Source organism: Coregonus clupeaformis, chromosome 1 (genome assembly GCF_020615455.1).
Source record: "Coregonus clupeaformis isolate EN_2021a chromosome 1, ASM2061545v1, whole genome shotgun sequence".
NCBI classification, from domain to species: Eukaryota; Metazoa; Chordata; class Actinopteri; order Salmoniformes; family Salmonidae; genus Coregonus; species Coregonus clupeaformis.
The window spans coordinates 40688355-40704880 of record NC_059192.1 but is presented as its reverse complement, the minus strand read 5'-3'; the positions used below and the strand labels follow the sequence as shown (position 1 = coordinate 40704880).

Here is a 16526-nt window from a genome sequence, read left to right as displayed (position 1 = left end):
TAGTGGTTTCTTTGCAGCAATTCGACCATGAAGGCCTGATTCACGCAGTCTCCTCTGAACAGTTGATATTGTAACCAAATATGCAAATGAGACAATACACATGTGCCTATACTGCCAATCCACTTTTCTGGATATTGGATGAAGCCAGTATATTTTTTTGGGGGGGCTTTCATTTGAATAAATACACTCCAGGACTATTCACAGAGAACGATGAGAAGAGTGTTTATCAACAATACAAATAAAGTACTGCTATGTATGAGAAATGAATTTCAGCCTCTTTTTTACAAGAGAATCTTAGCTAGAACATAAGTGTCTAGATGATCAACAATTGCTACAGTAAACGTCTGAATAATGCATGTCAGAACAAACTGTGGTGAATGCAAAAGCTTTTGAAGCGAAGATATGATACATTAATATTCATCACATCCACAACTATTATTGACTTTACTGATAACACTGAAAAAGGAAACTGACAAAAAATAAAGAAACCAATTATAGACCATATAAAACATTGATGAAAGCTAGCTTTACAGACAGAGAATGTTTCAAGATGATCCGATGTAAGATGCATGTTTTACAAAAACGTTTCCTAAAAAACTTAATGGATGGTTAATTGCATGTCCCAGTCACCCCGCTATCATTACAAGACTGTTCAAACAAAACTGAAGACACTTCAATTTGGTCTGTATTGCTTCATTAACATCTCATCTTCATAACTAATACTGGGGGGCAGCTGTGAGTGGAAAAACAATCTCTGGTCAGCCCTTTCTAAAATACATTAAATATGATTGACTGGAAAGCCTTTGAGACTTGGCCACCTACTCTGTAATGGCCAAAATTCATGCAATTACTTTACAATTTTGTGTCTCTGCTTGCAATTTGAAGGTAGTTGCTAACTAGCAGTATCACAAGTGCTAACCAGTGTTAGCGCAAGGACTGGAAGTCTATAGTAACTGCTAGCATGGTAGTAGATACATTTACATTTCATTCAGAAATGACTATTTGGGCATGCGCTGATTTATTTTTTACATGGAATCGCCCAATATTAGAAATATTGTCTGTGGCCTGCTTTGTCAACAAAAGGGGGTTAGAGAGAGATTAGAGAGGGAGAGATGGGGCAGAGAGAGATGGCCCTAGGGCTATGCAGCCTACACTGTCCTGAGCTGCATGCACTCCTTCCGCTCTAGTGCACAACTCAGCCAGCCCAGGTCATTATCACAAAGGGGGAAAACAATTAATAGCCTAGTACTAGTCTCCACAACAACTCTGATATGCCCCTACAGCAGAATCCTGCATCTCACCAATAAATAATTGTTGGAGGCATAACATTACCACTCCTCATCCCCCCACAGCCCCTTCCAAAAACACACTCAAATCATACCCCCCCTCGTTTGACTGCACCCCAGAGAGGCTAACTCTCTCCTCCCCCTCAATACAGGGGTGACCCCGGCCCTGCTCTACAGGATTAACAGCAGTTCTATAGGCATGTCCTTTGACCTAGCAGCAATCCCAACCCTAAGAACACCAGACATCAGGCCCTGACAGACATCCCCCGCTATTCACCCAGCCTTTCTCTAGGCTACCCAGGTACATCATACTACAGAACTCATTGATCATCCTACAATCAATTTTTAAAAAACACTTGTCCTCACACAGACTGGCTTCAACCTCTGCATATAGGAGAAATCCATATGAATTCAATCACTTTTTGACAGCATCCCTTTTGATTTAAACAACATTTTGCATACGTTTGCCCATGGAAGAAGTGGTCGAAAAGATAGAGGTGCTCAAAGTTTACCTATTTTGCACACCCCACCATACCATGGCCTCCCGAGTGGTGCAGCGGTCTACGGCACTGCATCTCAGTGCTTGAGGCGTCACTACAGACCCCCTGGTTCGATTCCAGGCTGTATCACAACCGGCCGTGATTGGGAGTCCCATAGGGCGGCGCACAATTGGCCCAGCGTCGTCCGGGTTTGGCCGGTGTAAGCCGTCATTGTAAATAAGAATTTGTTCTTAACCGACTTGCCTAGTTAAATAAAGGTTAAATAAATAAAAATAAGAGATCCATGTCTTCATCAATGGAAAAGATAAGCGGTTTAGTTTGATATCACTTAAAAGCTTACAAACAGGGTTGTCAAACTATTTTATAAATTGTGTTATTTTTTGTTGAATACAAAAAATTAACTATCAATTATCTAAAAACGCATCAACTCCGATGTTGTTCATATTCACATATACTGAACAAAAACGTGTTGGTCTCATTTAAAGTGTTGGTTGAGAATAGAATGGATATGAAGTCTGTGATCCACTCACCCTACTTTGGGGTTAATCATAGTTCTCATAATGGAGGAGGGGGTCCTTGTCTATATGACAGATGGCAATGGATGACATCGGTTCCCAAACTTCCAGAGGTCTGGGGCAGCAGCATTAGAGCTGACCCCATTTGTTTGGTCGATAGGCTGTTGGTCGACCGAGATTTCTTTAGTCGAGCAGTCGCAAATATATACATTTTCTTCATGGTGCGCGTGCTACTGAAATTGTCAATTATATAAGAATAATGGTGCAACCCTAATGCTCTTTCTCCCACGATGGATAGCAGTCGCTGTCCGCGGTTCTGAAGCGTAATCTTCAGTGCGCAGTTGAATTGGCGCCTTTATATGTTGCTATGTGCATAATAGCGAAGTTAACCAGCATATTGGTGTTGGGAACAATGCTGCGGAGGCAGCAGCGTAGGTGTTGTTTACACTGTTCCAAATGGGGAGAAAATAATATTGTAATCTAACAGCACCTGTTTGTGTCACATAACATGCTGTCAGCTCACGCTCCTATACCCTGCTTTTTCTTGATCTCTTTGTTATTATTATAATAATGATCATCATAATAAGTCATGTCATTAGTAGGCTTCTTATAGTAGTAGCCTCGTATAACCACCATTGAGCTGTAGGCCTAAGAGCGCGTCCTGTTTAGTCTTAATATCGTAACTTACTTAGGTCTATATTTCAATATATAGGCTACTGTATCAATGAATAAATCATTGTTCATGTCATCACACAGCATATGAGTGAGTCATTCATGCTTTGAAATGCAATCAAGCATTTTAGTTTTAAAATGAAATAAAAGGGAGATTTGGATAATTAGCCTAAACAACAAATAAACTGCAATTCACGAATACATACAACTGTTTTTAGTCTTCGCTGTAAAGGCGTTATATATTTTTTTCTTCTTCAATTAGAACAGACTACATTTATAATTTATTTAATGTCGTTTACATGGTTCCAAATGGTCACAAAAAAGAATACTGTAATCTAACAGCACCTGTTTGGCACACAATACTCAAAGCGCTTGCTCCTATACCCTCCTTTTTCTTGATCTCTTTACACAACTAACTCAAATGTCTTCCACACATCTGACATCCCCTTTTCCCTCCTGAGCAACCAGCAAACATTCCCCCGTTTCGAGTTTATTTTTCACGTCCTCGCATCCGTTTTGCAGTCACGTGTTATGGTGTTCGGAGTTTGTTATAACCAATTTACTGATGTGATTATGATAGGCTATAGATCAGGCCCTATTTGTCACGTGCATGCAATGCTTACATACTTCATGTAAAGAGGGAATAGGGAATGTTTTCCTAAACAAATAAGGTATTTCGTTAACATAACTTTTCTGTCAGAGAAACAAGTAAGAAACAAAATGGCTGTAATTATGTTGCAGCTTCAGCAGGGACAGTGCGATAAACCCTTACTGTGCTTTGGTGCATGTTTGCTGCATCAGGGAGAGAGAACATTCCGCAGTCACACTCGCTGTAATTTTTCTAACACATCGTGCTCCCTCAAGTCATTTGTGTGTCTTTATTATTTCATCAAACCGTGTGCTTAAAGCATCAGACAAGCTCAGTGCATATACACTGAACAAAAAAATAAAATGCAACATGCAATAATTACAAAGATTTTACTGAGTTACAGTTCATATAAGGAAATCAGTCAATTGAAATAAATTAATTAGGCCCTAATCTATGGATTTCACATGACTGGGCAGGGGTGCAGCCATGGGTGGGCATAGGCCTACCCACTTCGCAGCCAGGCCCAGCCTATCAGAATGTGTTTTTCCCCACAAAAGGGCTTTATTACAGACAGAAATACTCCTCAGCCCCCCTACCCAGACGATCCCACAGGTGAAGAACCGGATGTGGAAGTCCTGGGCTGGCGTGGTTACACGTGGTCTGTGGTTGTGACACCAGTTGGACGTACTGCCAAATTCTTTAAAACAACGTTGGAGGCAGCTTATGGTAGAGAAATGAACATTAAATTATCTGGCAACTGATCTGGTGGACATTCCTGCAGTCAGCGTGCCAACTGCACGCACCCTCAAAACCTGAGACATCTGTGGCATTGTGTTATGTGACAAAACTGCACATTTTAAAGTGGCCTTTTATTGTCCTCAGCACAAGGTGCACCTGTGTAATGATGGGGTAGGGTAGAAGGATTACTTTTATCCTATCCCAGGTATTCCTTAAAGAGGTGGGGTTTCAAGTGTCTCCGGAAGGTGGTGAGTGACTCCGCTGTCCTGGCGTCGTAAGGGAGCTTGTTCCACCATTGGGGTGCCAGAGCAGCGAACAGTTTTGACTGGGCTGAACGGGAACTGTGCTTCCGCAGAGGTAGGGGGGCCAATATATAGACACATAGGGTGTCTATATATTGGAAAAATACAGAGCTAAAAATTGACCCATCGACTGGTCGAAAGAACGACCAAGATTTTTTTTGTCTGGGATTTGACTATGCAGCATAGTCAAATCAAATGTTATTGATCGCGTACACATATTTTGCAGATGTTATCGCGGGTGTAGCTAAATGTTTATGTTCCTAGCTCCAACAGTGCAGTAATACATAACAATACATGCAAATCCCCAAAAATGTAGAAAGAGCAATGTCAGAGTCCAGAATATGTATGTAGATGATGATGTGTATAAACATTATGGACAGTACATGAATAGAAAAGGTGTGTACAGCAGTAGTTATATAGGATGAGCCTCGACTAGAATACAGTATATACGTATGAAGTGTGTAAAACACTGTCTGGAGATGGCCCATATATAGAGGGGGAGAGAGACAACCTCTCCCCTATTCTCCAGATGATAGCCTGTATATGTATGCTATCTTGGAGTGGGGTGAAGTTACCCCTACTACAGAAACTGATCTAAGGTCTGCTTTGAATGTTCCCTTCAACGGGATTTGAGGAGGATGAGCTGATCCTATATCTGTAACGTTAGGCTGGGCCTACATGACAATTTCCCTAGCCCTACAGATATGATTGGAGATGGAGGATTAACACTCCCCTGGTGCTTTTCCACTGAGTGTTTAATGTTAATTAAAGCTCAAGTGTAATTATGTTTCCATCAGGTGTGTGACACTAAGGACTTCGGGCAAGCATAATCAACAACCTATGCATCATTCAAGACAGTTGTTTTGTAAGGTGTAAAAGTAAACATGTAGCCATTGTATGTAAATGAAAACAAAAAAGTACCCAGGACCTGGGCTTGGCACCAAGTCTGGGCAGGTCCGCCGGAGCCTTGCATGGCCCAGGGAGACACAGGTGACGGCCATGAAAGTCTGAGCCTTTTGGGTAAAACCTCATTGGAAATACACCATCCATGTTTTGCTATGGAGACGGTGTCACACAACTACATAATCTAAGACTACCATGGTTAGAACGAGAATTTAATCCCCCAAAATCGTCCATTGATTTGAGGATTAGAAAAGAAACAGAAAGACAGCATAAGCATATCGTTAGCATAAAAGACAAAGGAAGTCACAGAGCTGAGAAACTATATAGCAGCCAACTAAATGGTGAATTCCTCATTCATTGTCTTGATTAAAACTAATGAATGAGATTAGCTGAACAAAGGTTTGACGGATGCTGATGACAAGCTAGCTACAACAACAGCAAGATTGTCTGTTGACCTGTGTGGCAGTGAATAGCTAAATGGCGTTAGCCAATGTGTTAAACTAGCTAGCTATAACGTTAATTAACTGCACGGACCACACTCGAAATGTACATAATAATAATGAATTGCTACAGAAAATTGCAGCAAGGCAAAATAGTAACGAGTAGAGTTAATTGCTAACTTGAATCCACCATACCTGCACAGAATGGTTCACCGAAACGCGGTGTTTTCCAACAGCAACAGCACTGATCGGTATTAGCAGGCTAGCTTGGATGCTAGCTGTCCCAATTTGGAGCAGCTTCAGCGCAGTCGTTATTTCCGTTTTCCTCTCCGAAACAAAACGAAAAGTGAAGCGAATTAATACTTCATCTGTGTCGTTAATTTTGCACCTACAAAGTAGCGTTTTTTTAAGCAACCCAGATGTTGAAAAGTGGGGATCTAACTAGCTAGCGATTGAGCCAAACCCTTTGTTCCTAGCCAGACGCGAACAATGGCCCCCGTCTCTGCCCTCGCGTCTTTCCTCTCTGCTTGCGTAAGCGTTCCCGCTGCAGAATGGGCTCCCCCAACCGTGTTCAATCGAACCGTAATCCGCCTTTACAACATCCTCCCCCTCATATTCACATCCTAATAGCTAACGTTATGTAGTAAAGCTCTGAACATTTGCCATGCATTGTAGGTGTATTAAAATAAATAATACATTCAGTATCTAGCTAGCCTTTTGAAACAATAACATTCACTGCCTCTCATTCAGTCAGTCCTAGCCTACAAAATTAATGCAGAGAAACAGTTTGAGTGTAGCACCTTATTTGACATACTGAGTGATCAAAGAGGTTCAGCTCATATGCATCTAATAATTGGGTAATTGGTCAACATTGGTGATACCTTTAGGACAAAACCTCAAGGCATAAACAGGGAAAGTACTGGTACACTAGAGGCCAGACACTACAAGCTCTGAGTGATGAGCTGATAACACCTCGTACTGGAGTTACTTATGACTGAGCATGGCTCACTTTATCACTACACTATGAGCTCCTGACCTGGAGTGCACCCCATCACCATTATGTTGTCAGAGGCAGAGGTGATATACTGACCTACTGGCAGTGGCCTCACACACAGAATAAAGCCATGGGAGACACTATATGGCAAACATTCCCTAGGAAAGAAGAAAGTTAGGAGGGATGGAAGGTGGGAATAGAGGAAGGGGGGATGTAAAGGGCAGAGGAAAGTAGCATTTTGTATAATGGAAACAGGAATGAGAATCCCACTACTAGCCTAATTCCAGGCCTGATGTTTGTCCCCTGTGAGAGGCATGTGATTAGTCACGCCTATCTAACTGTTGCCTTCTGTAGAGTATGAAATTGACTCATGGGCGGCGCACAATTGGCCCAGCGTCGTCCAGGTAGGGGAGGGAATGGCCGGCAGGGATGTAGCTCAGTTGATAGAGCATGCCGTTTGCAACGCCAGGGTTGTGGGTTCGATTCCCACGGGGGGCCAGTATAAAAAAAGATGTATTCACTAACTGTAAGTCGCTCTGGATAAGAGCGTCTGCTAAATGACTAAAATGTAAATTAAGAGAGTGAGTGAGAGAGAGAGAGCGAAAGGGTGGAGCTTCTCCTTTCTTTTGTCCGTGGAGCCGAATAATAATAACTGACAGTGCGATCTGTTACTGGCTTGTAAGTAAGCATTTCACTGTAATGTCTACACCTGTTGTATTCGGCGCATGTGGCAAATAAAATTTGATTTGATTTGATAAAAGTCACAGGAGGACAGATCTAGTCTCAGCAGCACTATGCTGAGAAAGCAGAATACTGTAGACATATGCACACACACACACACACACACACAGCTGCTCTACAGTGGGGTTGCTGCTATCAGGCTCAATAGAGACAATGTGTGTGTGTGTGTGTGAGAGAGTTCTTGGAAACAGCAGTATGCCAGCACAGCCTGTTAAAGCCAGTAATCCCTATGCCCTCCCTCTACTGTGCCATTGTGTTTTCTGTACAATAGACACAGTGTCCTTAGGGGGCACTATACACACATTTTAGAAATCATGACAAGTATGAAACAGATGATTTGGTGCCCTCTTGTGATCCTCCTGAATACCTCCTAACTTCGCTCTGCTCCATCAAACCATCTCTGTCACATCTGAATGCTTTACATAATTTAGTTTTATTCGACTGGAATACTGACGGAATTTACATCCTTGAATGCGGCATGTAGCCTAGCGGTTAAGAGTGTTGGACCAGTAACTGAAAGGTTGCTGGTTCAAATCTCAGAGCCGAAAAAGGGAAAATCTGTCAATGTGCCCTTGAGCAAGGCACTTAACCCTAATTGCCCCTGAAAGTCACTCTAGATAAGAGCATCTGAATTACTAAAATGTAATGTAAAATGTAATGCCCCATGGTGAATTCATAGTGAAACCATGTTCAAACACAGACAGACCTCGTTCAAAAAGGGCTCACTATAGTCTCATTAACAAGCCACACCACTCCATCCACTCAAACCCTGCTCTCTCAGTGTTTCCTGTAAAAGGTTAGGCAGAGCTGATGATGGATGCTGCTGTGTGCTTCATTGGCCAACAGGCTTTCATCTACACAGATCTGGGTCATGCTCATTAGTAGGGCACACAATGGAAAATGTTTTGTAATGGCAATCGGAAATTAGAATTTGTTTTTGGGATTAGCATTTGTTAATGTTAAATTCAGGTAGTCTCTGTTTCAGTCGACTTTCTTCCATTTGGTGACTATTGATCATGACCCTGCTGTAACATAGCTAATTGTCCCCTCCAATGTCTGTGTTGACTTGATAGGCAGCAGCGCTAGTGCAAATTCCATTAGGCAATTAATGATAATTGAATTAAGATGATTTTTCAATTTCAATTCACTTCCTGAAGGGACTGACGTTGACTCCCCAACCCTGGTAGGCATTGTGCTTGTTCTGAATAGAGTGATTCAGACTTGGACAGACTTGAATTTCCACAGGAAACTGACCATGATAAGATACGAGATAAGAGATTGAGGTGAACTGTACAAAATGTCCAACTGACCATTTCACTCAACAAATAAAGGCCATATGTACACACTTCTCAAATCAAATCAAATGTTATTTGCCACATGCGCCGAATACAACACAGTGAAATGCTTACTTACAAGACCTTAACCAACAATGTAGTTTTAAGGGGAAAAAAGTAAACAAGTATTCAGTAAAAAATGGATAACAAAAAAATAAAAATAAAAAAAGAATTAAAGAGCAGCAGTAAAATAACAGTAGCGAGGCTATATACAGGGGGTACCAGTACAGAGTCAATGTGCGGGGGCACCGGTTAGTCAAGGTAATTGAGGTAATATGTACATGTGGGTAGAGTTAAAGTGACTATGCATAGAACCTTTTGAGGATCTGAGGACCCATGCCAAATCTTTTCAGTCTCCTGAGGGGGAATAGGCTTTGTCGTGCCCTCTTCACGACTGTCTTGGTGTGTCTGGACCATGATAGTTTGTTGGTGATGTGGACACCAAGGAACTTGAAGCTCTCAACCTGTTCCACTACAGCCCGTCGATGAGAATGGGGGCGTGCTCAGTCCTCTTTTTTTCCCTGTAGTCCACAATCATCTCCTTTGTCTTGATCACGTTGAGGGAGAGGTTGTTATCCTGGCACCACACGGTTAGGTCTCTGACCTCCTCCCTTTAGGCTGTCTCATCGTTGTCGGTGATCAGGCCTACCACTGTTGTGTCGTCGGCAAACTTAATGATGGTGTTGGAGTCGTGCCTGGCCATGCAGTCATGGGTGAACAGGGACTACAGGAGGGGACTGAGCACGCACCCCTGAGGGGCCCCCGTGTTGAGGATCAACGTGGCAGATGTGTTGTTACCTACCCTTACCACCTGGGGGAGGCCCGTCAGGAAGTCCAGGATCCAGTTGCAGAGGGAGGTGTTTAGTCCCAGGGTCCTTAGCTTAGTGATGAGCTTTGGGGGCACTATGGTGTTGAACGCTGAGCTGTAGTCAATGAATAGCATTCTCACGTAGGTGTTCCTCTTGTCCAGGTGGGAAAGGGCAGTGTGGAGTGCAATAGAGATTGCATCATCTGTGGATCTGTTGGGGCAGTATGCACATTGGAGTGGGTCTAGGGTTTCTGGGATAATGGTGTTGATTTGAGCAGTGACCAGCCTTTCAAAGCACTATGGGTCGGTAGTCATTTAGGCAGGTTATCTTAGTGTTCTTGGGCACAGGGACTATGGTGGTCTGCTTGAAACATGTTGGTATTACAGACTCAGTCAGGGACATGTTGAAAATGTCAGTGAAGACACTTGCCAGTTGGTCAGCGCATGCTCGGAGTACACATCCTGGTAATCCGTCTGGCCCTGCGGCCTTGTGAATGTTTGCCTGTTCGATGGTTCGTTGGAGAGCATAGCGGGATTTATTTTAAGTGTCCAGGTTAGAGTTCCGCTCCTTAAAAGTGGCAGCTCTACCCTTTAGGTCAGTGCAGATGTTGCCTGTAATCCATGGCTTCTGGTTGGGGTATGTACGGTCACTGTGGGGACGACGTCATCGATGCACTTATTGATGAAGCCAGTGACTGATGTGGTGTACTCCTCAATGCTATCTGAAGAATCCAGGAACATATTCCAGTCTGTGCTAGCAAAACAGTCCTGTAGCTTAGCATCTGCGTCATCTGACCACTTCTTTATTAACCGAGTCACTGGTGCTTCCTGCTTTAGTTTTTGCTTATAAGCAGGAATTAGGAGGATAGAGTTATGGTCAGATTTGCTAAATGGAGGGCGAGGGAGAGCTTTGTATGCGTCTCTGTGTGTGGAGTAAAGGTGGTCTAGAGTTTTTTTCCCTCTGGTTGCACATTTAACATGCTGGTAGAAATTAGGTAGAACGGATTTAAGTTTCCCTGCATTAAAGTCCCCGGCCACTAGGAGCGCTGCATCTGGATGAGCGTTTTCCTGTTTAATTATGGCCTTATACAGCTCATTGAGTGCAATCTTAGTGCCAGCATCGGTTTGTGGTGGTAAATACGAAAAATATACACACACGCACTTTGTGTGTCTTCTTGTGACGATCAGAGAAAGTTAAAGAATAAAGACGAAGGGTAGTGATGAAGATATCGATCAAGCTCAGACTAAGTTACCGTTAGTAGCCACTTAGTTAGCAACAAACCGTTATCAAAACACAAGCCCATCAGGACTGTCATAGCTGCTCACTAGTTGTGATGGTGTAGCTCAGTTGGTAGAGCATGGCGCTTGCAACGCCAGGGTTGTGGGTTCGTTTCCCACAGGGGGCCAGTATGAAAATGCATGCACTCACTAACTGTAAGTCGCTCTGGATAAGAGCGTCTGCTAAATTACTAAAAATGTTTTTAAAAATGTAAATGTCAACAAAGAGGCCAAAAGAAGGGCAAACATTGCAGGTACAGTAGTTATAGAAGCTGAAAGAGGGAGACATGGGGATGAGAGAGCAACATAAAATGAGTGAGAAAAAACATCTACTGTATCCCTTCTACTGATTCTATATCTATGGGATGGCAGGGGTTGTTGAGGCCGGGCACAATCCTGGTCATGCCTAATAACCTTAACCACACAGACACACACACAATCCTGAGATGGAGTCAAACGCACAGCAAACAGTTGCTGTCTCAGCTTGTATTACTCACCACAGGCTTCCTCTCCTACAGTGCTAAACCACACATCTTACTGGCTAATTACTACATAAAGCTATTCAATATTAGCTTTATGTTGTTGTTCATCTTGTAGTGCTCTTCTTCTCACCTATTCTGATTTTAAACAAGTGTGTGTTTGTGTGTGTGAGTGCACTAGTCTGCACTAGCCTGTTTACAGACGAAGCTGCCAGAGAGAACCACGGTAACGATCAAATGTGCGCGCACGCGCACAAACACACCTCCATAAGGAACAACGTTGTTCTGAAGGCACATGAGCACTCCACTGGCCCAAACTTGTCCCAGCAAGAAAACGTTGTCTCATTCAACATGGGGGAAAGACGTATCCGTGTGTGTAGGAGATGTGAGCTAGTAATAGCTAGTGAGCGCTAGTAGCCATTGTGCAGTCTTACTGAGATATAAAGTACACTGAATATTGAGTGAGGAACACACTGTAAACCAGTAGCTGGAATTCTTTAACAAAGCATTCTGAACAAACATGTGAACACCATCAAACCTTTACAGCAGAAAAGACACACGAAAAAGCAAAGAGAGAGAGACAGCAGACAGAGAGAGCAATAGAGAGTGAGAGAGCAGAGAGAGAGACAGAGAGCGAGTGTGAGAGATGGTTAGACTTACCCGGGCAAGCGCAGCCTCCAACAGACATCTTCTCACATGTTGTAGGTCTCTGCTCTGCCGGAAACAGCTGCCTTCAGTCCTCCCTCCGTACGCAAGGACACACATGCAGAGAGAGAGAAACAGAGGAAAGTGAGAAAAAAGGGTTAGAAGAACAGGAAATATAATGAGAAGTAAAACAGGATCGGAGCTCTCTCTCTCTAGCTCTCTCTGACAATCAGGAAGTAGGAAATAGAGTGCTCTGGTTGGTTTATTAATATGCAAATTGCAATACTCGTAGGCGGGGATAAATATGAGAGATGGGGGAAAGAAGGAGACACAAACCATAGCTTATTGTGGCAAAGGTATCAGTGATTATGCACATACAGGGCAACAGATATGCTTATATGGGGCAACAGAGAGGGCAATCTTCTGCATTTTTCTAAACGCATGATGTGCAGAGGCTATGCTTTGCAAACATTGATCAGCCAGTGCCTGCTCTCCTATGTAATTGGTGACCTAAATGTCAGTGCCAGTCGGTGCCGTTTAAGATGAGGGTGGATGATTATTTATTTTATGGGCCTTATTTCTATTAAACTATATTGGATGACTGTCATTCATATTCCATTCACCCAGCTCAATGTAACATCGATAGGTTTAGGCTATAACATGATACTCGAATTTTCCCTGTACCCATCATGAGGTTGTTACAACCTAGCCTATGAATGGAAGTTTACAACGTAGGTGCACAGGTCAAGAGAATTTAGAGTAATCAAGGTGTCAGACAGTGACACATTCAATACCGTCCTGCACACTCATGCCTGCATCTAGCTCATCTAGCTGTAATCATTAGTCCAACAGCTGCAAATGAGAGGTTCTATTGGACAAATTCAGGTAGGTTTATCCCCGTTTGCTTCCGTTTAAGAAACGTTTTTCAACAGAATTGGCGGAATGAACACACCCCTGATCACATGCAAACACAGTTCACTTTCATAGCAGCCTCATAAAAACATCATGATCACTTTGCTCGTTGCACATATCATTCCTTCTCGCAACTATCTACACGCTCTCCTCCTATCACCTTTTCCCTTCGCTTGTGGACTTCAGTGCACAACACATCAGCTGTCTGTGACCAGGCAAAAAAAAACGTTCCAAGCCAAACCTTCATATTATGACCGTTAACAGCTACACACAGCCTACATCATTGTCACCATATTAGCTAATGTCATAGTCAATATAGCTACTAGAACTAACGCGTTAGTAAACCCGCTACAATCATGTAGTTCAGTGTACAGTCAGAAAGCAGTTTAGCAGATACACCGGCGGGCCCTGGTGGCAATTAATTCATAAAACCAAAAGCTTACCTAGCTGTCCTCCGGTTACACCATAGTGCTTTCCTACAGAGTGCTGCTGAGGCTAATGTGGACCTTCATTGCAAAACAGTGTGTTTTAATCAATTATTTGGTGACATGAATATATCACTTTCACTATTTGCATTTTTTTTTAAATGAAATTCACTGAGGAGGATGGTCCTCCCCTTCCTCCTCTGAGGAGCCTCTGGAGCCTCCACTGCTAAATGTGCAGCTCATTGATTTGAGCGTCCTTTTGTAATGCTCATTTGTTCAACTTTGAAAAATGGTGAAAATAGGAATAACCTCAAAACACTTCCCCTCTCTCTCCCTTTCTCTCCCTTGTCCTCCCTCTGTTTTGTATCTGTGTGTAGAACAGCAGTGTTAATCACCACAGACAGCATCGATTAAAAATGCAAAGCCCACCTGGGGCGCTGGGACACTGGAGACTCATGAAACACACACACACACACGTCACCCTCCAGTATGAGCCTTCTTGGTTGTCCCTCACCCTAGCTCTCTTCTCTCTTTCCCCTCCACCTCTCTCCATCAAGCGTCTGCTCTCTAACTCAATAATCTTACAGTCCACCACACCACTATGTTTGCATACTATGTTTGCATAGTCAACTTACACACAGCACTGACACACACACTTACCCCACCAGACATGCCACCAGAACAGATTCAAGGAAACGTACAGTATTATACAGAGCCATGAGTGCATGGAACTCCCTTCCATCTTATATAGCACAAGTGAACAGCAAACCTGGTTTCAAAAAACAAATAAAGCCACACCTCACGGTACAATGCCTCTCCCATATGTGACCTACTTGTTGTGTGTATGGACTGACATGTATGTGTAACTGATATTTTGTCTGTAATGTATTTTTTGTTATGTGTCGGACCCCAGTAAGACTAGCTGTCGCCATTGATGTCGGCTAATGGGGATCCTACTAAATCAAAAATGAAAACACACACACACATGCAGACAGACAGACAGACAGACAGACAGACCAGACACACACACACAGACAGACAGACAGACAGACAGACAGACAGACAGACAGACAGACAGACAGACAGACAGACAGACAGACAGACAGACAGACACACGCAAACACACTGTAGGAGTGGGGCTTCTCTTAACAAGCTCCAGCTCTTTGTTATCCGTCAGTCAGGATAAATACGTTGAGGAAACATAACAACCAATTTACAAAAATAACAAGTGGGACACGACATTTCCTAAATGCTATCACGCGCCATGTCGGTGACAGAGCCATCAGAGCTGAATGTCATACATGCTGTTAGACACATTTCTGAGGAACTATTAACATCCTCGCTAAGGCCTTTACTATTTGTACTTCTCTCTCTCTCTCTCTCTCTCTCTCTCTCTCTCTCTCTCTCTCTCTCTCTCTCTCTCTCTCTCTCTCTCTCTCTCTCTCTCTCTCTCTCTCTCTCTCTCTCTCTCTCTCTCTCTCTCTCCTCTCTCTCTCTCCAGTCAGACCAAAACAGAATTATCTCAGCTGACAGTAGAAATCTGCTTTTAAAAGGGTGAACTGAGAACAAAGGCAGATATGAGTCATTCCACAGAGAGAGAGAGAGAGAGAGAGAGAGAGAGAGAGAGAGGTGTGTTTGTGTGTTTGTTTCTGTTTGTGTATGTCTGTGTGTCTGTCTCCACTCCAGCTTTGGGGAAATGGCATTTGTTTCTACGCCAGAAAGGCGTTGAGGCTAGAGATATACACTTCACCGCTGGCTGCACAAACAGGCAGTGTCTCTCGCACTGGTGCTCACTCTCTGAAGCAGTTTTTCCAAAAACAAAGATGGTGTAGCTCTATCTTTCCCTGTCAGAAGGCACGCAGCAACAGCAATGTCAGAGGAGGAGTCAGGTACTTGCACAAACACAAACACACCTGAATGAGAACGTCACACTTCACCTCTTGTGAAGAACATGTTGTTCTCTGGAGGTAAACAAACACTCATTATGAACATTACATTTTACACACACACACAATAATTACACTGGCATAGCTAGCCTGATCTCCCAGTCCCAGTCCATCTTAGGGGAGGTCACAAAATAATGCTTACCTCTCCTCTTTGTCTGTCTGTCTACTCGGCACCTCACGACACACACACACACCCACACGCCATCCATGCTTACCTTTTCCCCCCTTTTGTCTCCTCCCGTCCTCTGTCCTTGGCTGTGGAAACACCAGAGCCTGTTCACTAAAACATCCACCAGGTCAACTGCAGAGAAAAATAGACAGTCAGAAAAAGAGACAAAAAGAGAGAGGAGATGTAGTGGAGCGCAGAGATGAGGGAGGGAGAAGGCTAGCTCTCTGCTGGTATAAATATGACGCAGAGGCAGCAGCCAGAGTCACTTCTTTCCTCTCCTCTCCTCCACCCTATCCCTCCATACCCACAGAGAGAGAAAGAGAGAAAGAGAGAGAGAAGGCACTGTATCCATGGCAACAACGAGCAGCAGTAGGTGGTGGTTACTGAGATGCTGGGGCACAGCAGGGTGTTTCTCGTGAAACCAGCTGAAACCATGTCTGTGATGAATTCAGCTATATAGCCTCTAAAATGTTTTAATAATTTACTATCATATTAAAGCTAGCTATGCTTGGTTTCTGGTTCTCTAACTTGTTTTGGTCTTAAATCTTATTTTTGTGTTTTTTTATAAAATGTTTTGTCACACTCTGGCTCCAGGACTTGTGTATTTGAGCCAGGGTGTATGTTGTTTTGTTGGGTTTTGGGTGATTTTTTATGTTTGCAGGTCTGTCACGGTTATTTCTATGTGGGGAGTTCTGTTGTGTCTATTTCTAGGTTGTGGTTGTGTTTCCTTGTTTGTAGTTAATGACTCCCAATCGGAGGTAACGAGTGTCAGCTGTCGGCTCGTTATCTCTGATTGGGAGCCATATTTAAGCTGTAGGTTTTCTTGTGTTAGTTGTGGGTTTTTGTTCCA

General features: G+C 43.2%; 1 protein-coding gene across 6 annotated transcripts in view; it reads right to left on the bottom strand.

Annotated features, from left to right (window-relative positions):
- The window catches only part of LOC121568579 (LIM domain-binding protein 1), a 29300-nt gene extending 13312 nt beyond the window's left edge, over positions 1-15988 (bottom strand). For 3 of the 6 annotated variants that reach the window (XM_041879033.1, XM_041879028.2, XM_041879029.2), the window contains exons 1-2: positions 15723-15987; positions 12240-12322 (exon numbers count right to left, since the gene is read on the bottom strand). In XM_041879033.1, coding sequence (XP_041734967.1) covers positions 12240-12267 — 28 coding nt within the window. In that variant the 5' untranslated portion in view covers positions 12268-12322; positions 15723-15987. Of the gene's footprint in view, positions 1-6140; positions 6497-12239; positions 12323-15722 lie in introns of those variants that run through there. The other 3 variants (XM_041879027.2, XM_041879040.1, XM_041879030.2) reach the window with 3 other exon arrangements.
- Positions 15989-16526: the final 538 nt, after the last annotated feature.